Source organism: Oncorhynchus kisutch, linkage group LG25 (genome assembly GCF_002021735.2).
Source record: "Oncorhynchus kisutch isolate 150728-3 linkage group LG25, Okis_V2, whole genome shotgun sequence".
Lineage (NCBI taxonomy): Eukaryota > Metazoa > Chordata > Actinopteri > Salmoniformes > Salmonidae > Oncorhynchus > Oncorhynchus kisutch.
The window spans coordinates 27,545,906-27,558,181 of NC_034198.2; the positions used below are offsets into that span (position 1 = coordinate 27,545,906).

Sequence of the window (12,276 nt, forward strand, 5' to 3'; positions counted from 1 at the left end):
ACACACTTTTACACTCATCATTTGCTGCTGTTCCTCTGTTCTTTATTTTATTATTATCCTGATTTCTAGTCACATTACCCTGCCTTCATGTACATATCTACCTCAAATACCTTATTATTATCTATCCTGATGCCTAGTCACTTTACCCTGCCTTCATGTACATATCTACCTCAAATACCTTATTATTATCTATCCTGATGCCTAGTCACTTTACCCTGCCTTCATGTACATATCTACCTCAAATACCTTATTATTATCTATCCTGATGCCTAGTCACTTTACCCTGCCTTCATGTACATATCTACCTCAAATACCTTATTATTATCTATCCTGATGCCTAGTCACTTTACCCTGCCTTCATGTACATATCTACCTCAAATACCTTATTATTATCTATCCTGATGCCTAGTCACTTTACCCTGCCTTCATGTACATATCTACCTCAAATACCTTATTATTATCTATCCTGATGCCTAGTCACTTTACCCTGCCTTCATGTACATATCTACCTCAAATACCTTATTATTATCTATCCTGATGCCTAGTCACTTTACCCTGCCTTCATGTACATATCTACCTCAAATACCTTATTATTATCTATCCTGATGCCTAGTCACTTTACCCTGCCTTCATGTACATATCTACCTCAAATACCTTATTATTATCTATCCTGATGCCTAGTCACTTTACCCTGCCTTCATGTACATATCTACCTCAAATACCTTATTATTATCTATCCTGATGCCTAGTCACTTTACCCTGCCTTCATGTACATATCTACCTCAAATACCTTATTATTATCTATCCTGATGCCTAGTCACTTTACCCTGCCTTCATGTACATATCTACCTCAAATACCTTATTATTATCTATCCTGATGCCTAGTCACTTTACCCTGCCTTCATGTACATATCTACCTCAAATACCTTATTATTATCTATCCTGATGCCTAGTCACTTTACCCTGCCTTCATGTACATATCTACCTCAAATACCTTATTATTATCTATCCTGATGCCTAGTCACTTTACCCTGCCTTCATGTACATATCTACCTCAAATACCTTATTATTATCTATCCTGATGCCTAGTCACTTTACCCTGCCTTCATGTACATATCTACCTCAAATACCTTATTATTATCTATCCTGATGCCTAGTCACTTTACCCTGCCTTCATGTACATATCTACCTTAAATACCTTATTATTATCTATCCTGATGCCTAGTCACTTTACCCTGCCTTTATGTACATATCTACCTCAAATACCTTATTATTACCTATCCTGATGCCTAGTCACTTTACCCTGCCTTTGTGTACATATCTACCTTAAATACCTTATTATTATCTATCCTGATGCCTAGTCACTTTACCCTGCCTTCATGTCCATATCTACCTCAAATACCTTATTATCTATCCTGATGCCTAGTCACTTTACCCTGCCTTTATGTACATATCTACCTTAAATACCTTATTATTATCTATCCTGATGCCTAGTCACTTTACCCTGCCTTTATGTACATATCTACCTCAAATACCTTATTATTATCTATCCTGATGCCTAGTCACTTTACCCTGCCTTTATGTACATATCTACCTCAAATACCTTATTATTACCTATCCTGATGCCTAGTCACTTTACCCTGCCTTCATGTACATATCTACCTCAAATACCTTATTATTATCTATCCTGATGCCTAGTCACTTTACCCTGCCTTTATGTACATATCTACCTCAAATACCTTATTATTATCTATCCTGATGCCTAGTCACTTTACCCTGCCTTTATGTACATATCTACCTCAAATACCTTATTATCTATCCTGATGCCTAGTCACTTTACCCTGCCTTCATGTACATATCTACCTCAAATACCTTATTATTATCTATCCTGATGCCTAGTCACTTTACCCTGCCTTTGTGTACATATCTACCTTAAATACCTTATTATTATCTATCCTGATGCCTAGTCACTTTACCCTGCCTTTATGTACATATCTACCTCAAATACCTTATTATTATCTATCCTGATGCCTAGTCACTTTACCCTGCCTTCATGTACATATCTACCTCAAATACCTTATTATTATCTATCCTGATGCCTAGTCACTTTACCCTGCCTTCATGTACATATCTACCTCAAATACCTTATTATTATCTATCCTGATGCCTAGTCACTTTACCCTGCCTTTATGTACATATTTACCTCAAAAACCTCATCCCCTGCACATTGATCTGGTACTCTCTGTATAAAGCCCATTCTAGTGTATTTTATTGTGTTAGTTATTTTATTACAATTGTTTAACTCTGCATCGTATTCGGCACATGTGACAAGTAACATTTGATCTGATTTTTGAACACTTGCTTCCATTCTGCTACGATATCAAGTCCGATCAGGTGGTCTAATATGATGCACTAAGAAATGGGATGGTCCCTCAAATCACTATACACTAATACCAAGACCAAAATATATGCAGTCTGAAACTCTGCCAAACACTCCACTCTCAGACCTGAGTTTATAGAAAATGCACTGAGCTGTGTGGCAGAGTTTTACGGAGGTGAATGTTGTGGACGTAAGATATGGGTGTTAGTGGTGGGAAATGTGTGCGTATGAGTGTTGCTGTTAAAATTCTTTAAGAACCGTTCTCTAAGACCCCAAAGACCCTCAAATCTGCAAGCCCCCCTTGTGCATGCACACCCACACACACCCGCCCCCCTGCAGCAGGCCTTCCCTTGTCTCTCCAGGATGAGCCGGTCTCACCAGTGTGGAGCAGGGCTGCGTGTTATCCTCTTATCCCCACTGTTCTGGAATAGAGCGCGACCAGCTGGAGGACTGTAAGGGGCCTGATAATGTGATCTATTTTCTGCCCGCCGTCTTAATCTTGTTACTCAAATGGTTGTGAAGAGAGTCATGAATTTAAATTTTGCCCCCCACGTGTTAACCCCTCTGTGTCCATATCCCTCTTTTCCTCTCTCTCCCTCTCTCCCAGCTGCCTATAAGCGAACAACCCCACCCCACCCACACGTCTCCTTCCCCTTTCTCTCTATCCACCCCATCCCTCGCTCTCCGTTACCCAATCCCACGAGAGACCCCAGATGTCCGGTTCATCCTCCTCTCTCCCAGGAGCGCCTTCTCCTCCCCATTTCTCTCCGTCTCTCTCTCTCTCTCTCTCTCTCTGTCTCTGTGAAAAGCTAAGGGAGGAATGAGGGAGGGATAGACAAGGACGGAGGGAGAAAAAAGCAGGGCGAAAGTGGCAATGAAATAAATGACTTGCATCTTGGCAGCGGCGCGATTAAAACGTAAGTCCCGATTTATCCAGCCACCCATGAAGCTGATTAGCAGTCTGTGATCAGGAGGAACAGCTTTGCTTGTTAAACTTTTCACCTCTGCGAGCTCACCAGGGTTTTTCCTCCACCCCGCCCCCCAACCACACCAACCCCACCATCCCCCTTCCAGGCCAGATTTGAATGTGAATGCGGCCGTCCGTCCTTTGCAGTTGGGCTTAGTTGGGAGGCTGGCCTTCCCCGCATACAGACGGGTCACGGGTTCAACCACCGGCCGGTTACGTGGAGGGGTGTGCAGAGAGATAACGCACATCAAGGACACGGGGAGGGGGGCGGTCTTATCTGTCCTCTCAAAAGCCAGGAGAGGGAGACTGAGACTGAGAGGGAGAGAGGGGATATGTCTGCTGAAAGTCGCTGGTTGTTTTAGGAGTAGGCAGGGAGCCAGGCAGGGAGGGAAACTGTTGGTTGGTACCACTGGGTCCCAGGTGAGAGGAGGGCTGGGAGATCTGGAGGAGGAGTACTGTCTGCGATGCATCTGTGTCTGTGATATACAGTTTTGGGCCTTGGCGCTATCACGAACACCACTACTTCCTTTAATGAGACATGCATTATATACAAGTAGTAAAAGTAACAAAGATGTCATAAATTAGTCTTTCAGAGGCCACTTCTTTTTTTAATTTTCTCTTATTCTCTGAATCTGTCGACTGGGGGTTCTGTTTGTGAGGGAGTTGATTTATATAAACGGATTTCACATTTTGTACAAAACTCACTTTCCTAAGTCCTGGCGTGGTGCAGACACCAATCAGCGATCTGATTGGCTGGGAAAGAGCCCGGCTCCTAGACCCTCAGTGCCAAGTCAGCCGAGGTGGGCACTGGTCACCACCGGGACTTAGCCCATAGAGAGACTGTAGCTTATTGTGTAGCTCATTGTGGGCATGGAGAGGCAGTATCCTAGGGGGCATACTGTACATGTTGCACTCAGTCCCTTTGTAACTGAGAGAAGTGTGAGATAAGTACCTGGGAGAGAGTCACTAGACTGATCCACTGTTTAAGAGAAGTCAGCTGGTAGTATCTGGGCCAGTTAGTATCATCTGAAGCAGCAAACTTCTTCCACCCCCTCTGACCTCATCCTAACCTGAAACTCCTGTGGTGTATTCACTAGGAACCAAACGGAACAAAACGGGCAGGGACGAGATCTACCAGAATTCTTTCCAATAGAAACTCTAGTTTTCCTTGCAAAACGCAACTGTTTCCGACAGTTTGGACTAATGATTACGTGTGTTTTTCAGATGCAGATTGGAGGGAAGGAGGCATATGATGACAACATCCACTACCCTCTCCTCATCACCCTGACCCGAGGAGCCAGCCCCACCCATCTTCATCTCCTCTGAGACCCGGCTCACCATCCTCCCCTCGCTGCCCAGCCTCTTGCCAATCAGACTCCCAGGGTTAGAGTTAGGCCGTCCAACTTCCTGGCAGTCCTGCACACCAGTACTTATGCCACTGTGTCCCTGGCTCACATAGGGGTCGCGGTTGATGAGATACAAGCTTGGTGATGAATTGTTTGATTTGTTTCCAGTATATATTTCTTGTATTAACTCCACTCACACTGTTGTGAGTTCAGTATTACTATTACATAACATTACAGAATAGTTTTTTCTTGACTTTTGGAAGTTTTGTGGCAACGCTTTGAAGCGTGTGTGTGTTGTGATGATGAGATGTTGTGGCTGAATCGGTCTCTGATCACTTGCGACCTTGTTACTGTGCAATACAACAATGTGCGATGTGCAAAACCGAATGGTGGAGATTTCAGGTTTCCCTCGCAGCCTCAATGAACTGTCAACACTGAGAGGGCTGAAGTATCTTTCACTAACAGTCTATGATGAACTTTTAATATATTAATCAACAGGGTTCAGGTCACTTCGATCCATGCCCAGTACCCATCCGAACAAGTGTTTCTGAGTGCACATCAAACTGAAAATGTTCTTCTGATTTGTCATCTATGCTCTGCAGAAGTGTCTTAAACCAAAGGTTCCATGGCAGGGTTCCACAGAGTTGAATGGCGATATGTGGTTCACTGTGAAAAGTGCTTCTCAGCCAATACCTCTCTGAGGTTGAGTTTCCCAAAAGCTTCGTAGGACCCAGATCTGTAGACCTGATCGGTTGCCTACAAAGCTTCCAATTGCCTCCAATGGATTTTCGGAGATCTTAATGCTGCGAAGCTTTTAAGAAACTCACACCTGGTCTCTTGCTCAATGCGCTCAGCTCTATAAGCCAAGACCTTCTACACTGTCTCCAACTGTTACTGTGAGATTAACATGAACAACATGATTCCACAAACTCACTGCTATATTTGACGTTTGTCCATAAAACGCAAACATCAAGTATTATTTTTACCCACCACTCAGCATTATGGTCTTCAGCTGACTCTGGTCTACCGAAGCTGTGCTCTTTACATCCACCAACCTGTACTCTAACCACAATTGTATTAGACATGGATTGATTGATTGTTTTATTAGAGTCTCAGGTGGTTTTAATAACTGTCCACTAAAAACATACTGCTATACATTACAGTCCTCTACTTTTAGAACTAATGTTCTGTTCTGTTTTAATAATAATACCCTCCGAAAATAACATTGTCATAGTTGGGATATAAAAGTTTTAACCCTTTTTGGACCCCAGGAAGAGTTCATGGGGATCCTAATAAATACAAAAGAACATGTCAAAATTGTATTATTTTATCAAATGTGGTTGACTTGATTTCAACACGTTTCACCTTGATCTCCTATTATGGGCCTGTATAATTCCCTCCTTTCAGATGCTTGGATCAGTTGAAATGATACTCAACTCATACAATAACATTCTCTGCAGATCGTCGTCATCCTTCTTGGTTTTCTCAGACAGTGGTCCCTGCTCTCTAAGCCGCTCCCAGACAGGGTGCTGTTTTCAGTACAGGCCACAGCCCTTCTCCAGACTACTCCTCCACAAAAATAATAGAGAGAGAGGAGGGAGGGCAGCATAGAACAGCTAATCCTGAGGGCTGTACTGGTCAGGCCGGTGCTGGGCTGCAGGGGTAGGGGGAATACAGGGGAGGGGCAAGCGAGCCCCCCTCGATCTCTCTTTTGATATTTTGAACAGGACTGTTCTCTCCTCCCCACGCTCTGCCAGAGAGATTGAGAGAGGGAATGAGAGAGAGAGGAGCAGAGAGAGAGAGAGACAGAGAGAGACTGGGAGAGCTCCCTGCTCAACACAAGGGCCCCATTAACTTGACCACTTGCCCTTTGCACACAAAGCCTGGGACGGCCCCCTGCCCCTCCCACCCAATTATGTGTGATTAGGCTCAGTGTGCTATGTCAAGATGCAGGAGGGTGGGAGAGAGAGCTCTGTTAAGGACATCGAGATAGGCATCTGTTTAGGCCTGTCAAATTAAAGTTTATTGGTCGCGTTCACAGATTTGCAGGTGCAGTGAAATGCTTGTGTTTCAAGCTCCAACAGTGCAGTAATACCTAGCAATACGAAACAATACACACATAATCCCCCCCAAAATTATAAATAAATTAAGATATATCAGAACAAGCAATGTCAGAGTCTGCAATATATCATTGGAGGCTCCTCAGAGAAGGAATGGGGTGACCATCCTCAGTGAATTTCAGAAGAAAAATAAATGGTGAAACACTAAAAAAAGTGTACCTTTTTAGATTTTTCTATTAAATTTTTTTTTTATATTAAATATATTCACGTCACCAAATAATTGAAAAAATGAAGTTCTACAGTAGCCTCAACAGCACTCTGTCGGGTAGCATCATGGTGTAGCCAAAGGACAGCTAGTTTCTGTCCTCCTCTGGGTACATTGACTTCAACACAAAACCTAGGAGGCTCATGGTTCTCACTCCCTTCCATAGACTTACACTAATTATGACAACTTCCAGAGGATGTCCTCCAACCTATCAGAGCTCTTGCAGCTAAACTGACATGTTGTCCACCCAGTCAGAGAATGAATCTAGTAGTGAAAGCATAAGCTACAGCTAGATAGCACTGAAGTGCATACAATGTGGTTGACACAAAGAAAGAGAAAGACAGTAGTTCAAATTGGATTTGTCACATGCGCTGAATACAACAGTGAAATGCTTACATACAAGCCCTTAACCAACCATGCAGTTTTAAGAAAATACAAAACAAAAAAAGTAGGAGATAAGAATAAAAAAGAACTAAAGAGCAGCAGTAAATAACAATAGCAGAGCTATATACAGGGGGTACCGGTACAGAGTCAATGTGCGGGGGGGCACTGGTGTCGAGGTAATTGAGGTAATATGTACATGTAGGTAGAGTTATTAAAGTGACTATGCATAGATAACAGAGTAGTAGAAGCTCCGGTACTGCTTGCCGTGCGGTAGCAGAGAGAATAGTCTATGACTAGGGTGGCTGGAGTCTTTGACAATTTGTAGGGCCTTCCTCTGACACCGCCTGGTATAGAGGTCCTGGATGGCAGGAAGCTTGGCCCCAGTGATGTACTGGGCCACACACACTACCCTCTGTAGTGCCTTGCGGTCGGAGGCAGAACAGTTGCCATACCAGGCAGTGATCAATCCGTCAGGATGCTCTCAATGGTGCAGCTGTAAAACCTTTTGAGGATCTGAGAACCCATGTCAAACCTTTTCCTTCTCCTGATGGGGAATAGGTTTTGTCGTGCCCTCTTCAGGAAGGTCTTGGTGTGCTTGGATCATGTTAGTTTTTTGGTGATGTGGACGCCAAGGAACTTGAAGCTCTCAACCTGCTCCACTACAGCCCCGTTGATGAGAATGGGGGCGTGCTCAGTCCTCCTTTTCCTATGGTCCACAATCATCTCCTTTGTCTTGATCTTGTTGAGGGAGAGGTGAAAATTAAGACGACTTTCAAGTAGTAAGACATGTATAAAAGCAACAGATACCATTAATAAGAAGGGGCTAGAGGCGTTTTATATGGTGAGCTACCAAGTGGCTAGGACAGGCAAGAGATATGGCTGGGACAATGCTTGGGGAAAAGGCCAAAAAAAACTATACAGACAATGCCTTCATCAAACAACACTTTCACGATGCATCAGTGACATGGCAGGAGATGTTTTGAAACAATTACTGTTTCGCGTACAAGCCAGTGAATTCTATCCACTACAGTTGGATGAGTCAACAGAAGTGGCGGGCCTAGCACAGCTCCTGGTATATGCCAGTTACATTTATGGAGGGTCAATTAAGGAAGACATCCTCTTCTGGAAACCAGGACAACAGGAGAGGATATTTTTAAAGTACTGGACATCTTTGTGACATCAAATGGACTTTGGTGGTTAAGATGTGTTGGTATCTGTACTGATGGCACAAAAGCCATGACAGGGAGTCATAGTGGAGTGGTAACGGGCTTGCAAGCAGTTGCTCCCGACTCCACTTGGGTACACTGCAGCATCCACCGAGAGGCTCTTTCTGCCAAGGGCATGCCTGACAGCTTGAAAGACGTTTTGGACACTACAGTGAAAATGGTTAACTTTGTTAAAGCAAGGCCCCTGAACTCTTGTGTATTTTCTCCACTATGCATTGATATGGGCAGCGACCATGTAACACTTTTACAAAATACAGAAGTGCGCTGGTGATCAAGGGGCAAAGTATTGACATGTTTTTTTTAATAGAGTTTTCACTTGTCTGACCGTTTGCATGATGACGAGTTTCTCACATGACTGGCCTATCTGGAACTATATTCAATTTGCGGGACAAAATTGAGGCTATGATTTAAGAAGTTGGAGCTCTTCTCTGTCTTCATTAACAAGGACCTTCCTCCATGCCCTGCCTCCAGTCCACTTACTGATATCTGAACGAGAGCCTCATCGAAATGTAATTTAATCAGAAGCCACTGCCAGATTTCTGGATTGCGCTGCGCTCAGAGTGTCCTGCCTTGGCAAATCGCACTGTTAAGACACTGATGCCCTTAGGTACGTGGTTTCAATGTGAGTGTGGATTCTCGGCCCTCACTAGCATGAAAACTAAATACAGGCACAGACTGTGTGTGGAAAATGTTTTAAGACTTGAGACTCTCCAATACAACCTAACACAGTATGTGCATCCTTTCAAGCACACCCTTCTCATTAACCTGTGGTGAGGTATTCACGATTTTCGATGAACAAATAAAGTTTTATATCTAAGATGGCTAAATAAAGAGAGAAATTATTGATTATTATAATATTATTATTTGTGCCCTGGTCATATAAGAGCTCTTTGTCACTTCCCACGATCCGGGTTGTGACATAACTCACACTCATTCTTATGTTTAATAAATGTATCGTATAGTGTGTGTGTTGCAGGCTTACAATGATGGCAAAAAACAACATTTGAGAGTGCGCTGACCCTGGTGCTAGAGGGGGTACGCAGCTGGAGGTTGAATGTTTGAAGGGGTACAGGACTATAAAAGTTTGGGAACAACTGCAATAGAGCATCTTTGGGATGAGATGGAACTGGCTGTTTGCAGCATGAATGTACCGCCTTCTAATCTGCAGCAACTGCGCCATGCCATCGCGTTAGCTTGACCAACATCCCTGTTCAACGTTTCCGAAACCTTGTCCTGAAGACTTCAGAATGTTCTGGAGGTAAAGGGGGTCTGACCCAGTACTGAGTGTACAAAACCTTAGGGACACCTGCTCTTTCCATGACATAGACTGACCAGATGAATCCAGGTGAAAGCTGTGATCCCTTATTGATGTCACCTGTTAAATCCACTTCAATCAATGTAGATGAAGGGGAGGAGACAGGTTAAAGAAGGATTTTTAAACCTTGAGGTAATTGAGACATGGATTGTGTGTATGTGCCATTCAGAGGGTGAATGGGCAAGACAAAATATTTAAGTGCCTTTGAAAGGTGTATGGTAGTAGGTGCCAGGCGCACCTGTGTGTCAGAAACTGGAATGCTGCTGAGTTTTTCAAGTTCAACAGTTTCCCGTGTGTATCAAGAAAGGTCCACCACCCAAAGGACATCCAGCCAACTTGACACAACTGTGTGAGGTTTCGAAGTCAACATGGGCCAGCATCCCTGTGGAATGCTTTCGACACCTTTAAGAGTCCATGCCCTGACGAATTGAGACTGTTCTGAGGGCAAAAGGGGGTGCAACACAATATTAGGAAGGTGTTCTTAATGTTTTGTACCCCCAGTCTACTGGTGATTGCATCGTCCGTGGATCTGTTGGGGCGGTATGCGAATGGTAGTGGGTCTAGGGTGTCAAAGCACTTCATGATGACAGAAGTGAGTCCTACGGGGCGATAATAATTTAGCTCAGTTACCGTCACTTTCTTGGGTACAGGAACAATGATGAACATCTTGAAGCAAGTGGGGATAACAGAGATTGTCTGTAAACACTCCAGCCAGCTGGTCTGCACATGCTCTGAGGACACGTCTGTGTGCGCACTGCATGTGTTAAGCAGAGTTTAGCAGTGAGAGTGGCATCTGCCAAGGTCAGATGGAAAGACATTAGTGTATAGAATACATTTTCAGATTTTACTTTTTTTAACTTCGTCCATTTCAAAGAACAAAGGACAGCTGGCAGTAAACCTGCCTCAGTTATATTTCCAAGTATCCACACACACACACACACAGCCCCAGATGATGCCATGTCACTGAGAGCTCAGTGTTGATATAGTCAGGGTTCAGGGGTCACATGGGAGGGGGGCAGGTTGCGAGTGCTCCTGTGCGTGGCACTACCAGGTCAGTGCGTGCCCCCCCCCAAGGCCCAGACACTATGTGCCAGGTGAGCTTCTGAACCACCTACCCTCTAGCCCCCACCCCAGCCCTTACATCACTCTGATATGGACTCCTGTATGAGCCAGTGGCTTGACATTGTGACACCTGCTTTTAGCTGTAAAATGGAACAGACAGAGATAAAAATGTATATAATAACCTACTTTCTACAGTAAATGAAATCTGCTGGGCTGCGTGGGACACTTATAACCTAGGTGTGTGAGCGTGTGTGTTTGTGTGTGTCCAAGTCACTTGCTCGCCCCCTTTTCCCCAACATTTCCCCCTGCACTCTTCCAGTTGTTGTTGATGTGGAAAAGCCTCTAAGCCCTTTCCTTCTTCCCCCTAAAGTTGATTTCAGTATTTTAATCATCCACTTTAATTAGAAGTGGATTCCTTTTCTTGCTTTTCTGCACTTCCTAAAATATTTTTTTCTGTGCCGGTGAAGTGGAATGCTGAAAAGTCCCTGAAAGCATTTTAAATTTAAAAAGCCATTGAGTCCGTCAGGGGCAGAAGTGGGAACGATTCCCCATGAACACCTGCTCCTGTCCTTGAGGGCCAATATGACTTGTTCCATTACATACAGACGAAGCAGAAATGTGACGTCTACATTTTCAACGGAAATTATATAAGGAAATTGTATGGGCTATGGGTTGCACTTAACTTAGATGAGACCGTGTGTGGCATATACTCTTACTCATACCATAGGAGGACCATGGAGATGTTGTGCTCTCCATATCAGCTAGGCCTTGGGGAAGACACCTCTACGTCCACATAGGGATAGAATGGTCCAAGTGTCTAAACTCTATAGATACCTCACCATGAAACTCTGTGACAGAAAGTAGCGAGACTTCAGTCCCAGAACTTAGTTGTGTTTGCCTATGAATTCATGATATGAACAATGCTATATTAATGATCTGGAGTGGAGGCAATGGAACTCATACAGTAGCCTAATTAAACCAAATGTGATTCTACACAGATCAGATCAGCCTCTTGGTCTGGAGGTCGACTCAACAAACAGCACTTTAGATATGAAATCATATACAGCACACAGAATAACGAAAAAGGTTGCTTATATCCAGAAAACTAGTATTTATATGAGAGCTGCACCTCATTTGAATGACACACAGTATTTGGCTAAAATACCACATGCACAGTGGGAGGAAATACCTCTTCATTTTTGTTCATTTATGGGACTATAGCCCTAACTGCTGGCCACATTTTGGGGTGTATTGTGTTCCCTTATGCAGGA

At 43.7% G+C, this 12,276-nt stretch overlaps 1 protein-coding gene across 1 annotated transcript in view; it reads left to right on the top strand.

Annotated features, from left to right (window-relative positions):
- The window catches only part of camkmt (calmodulin-lysine N-methyltransferase), a 195,263-nt gene extending 189,253 nt beyond the window's left edge, over window positions 1-6,010 (top strand). Inside the window, exon 11 of the mRNA XM_020461081.2 lies at window positions 4,572-6,010. Within this exon, the coding sequence (XP_020316670.2) occupies window positions 4,572-4,673 (102 nt within the window). The 3' untranslated portion in view covers window positions 4,674-6,010. The remainder of the gene's footprint in view (window positions 1-4,571) is intronic.
- The last annotated feature ends 6,266 nt before the right edge of the window (window positions 6,011-12,276 follow it).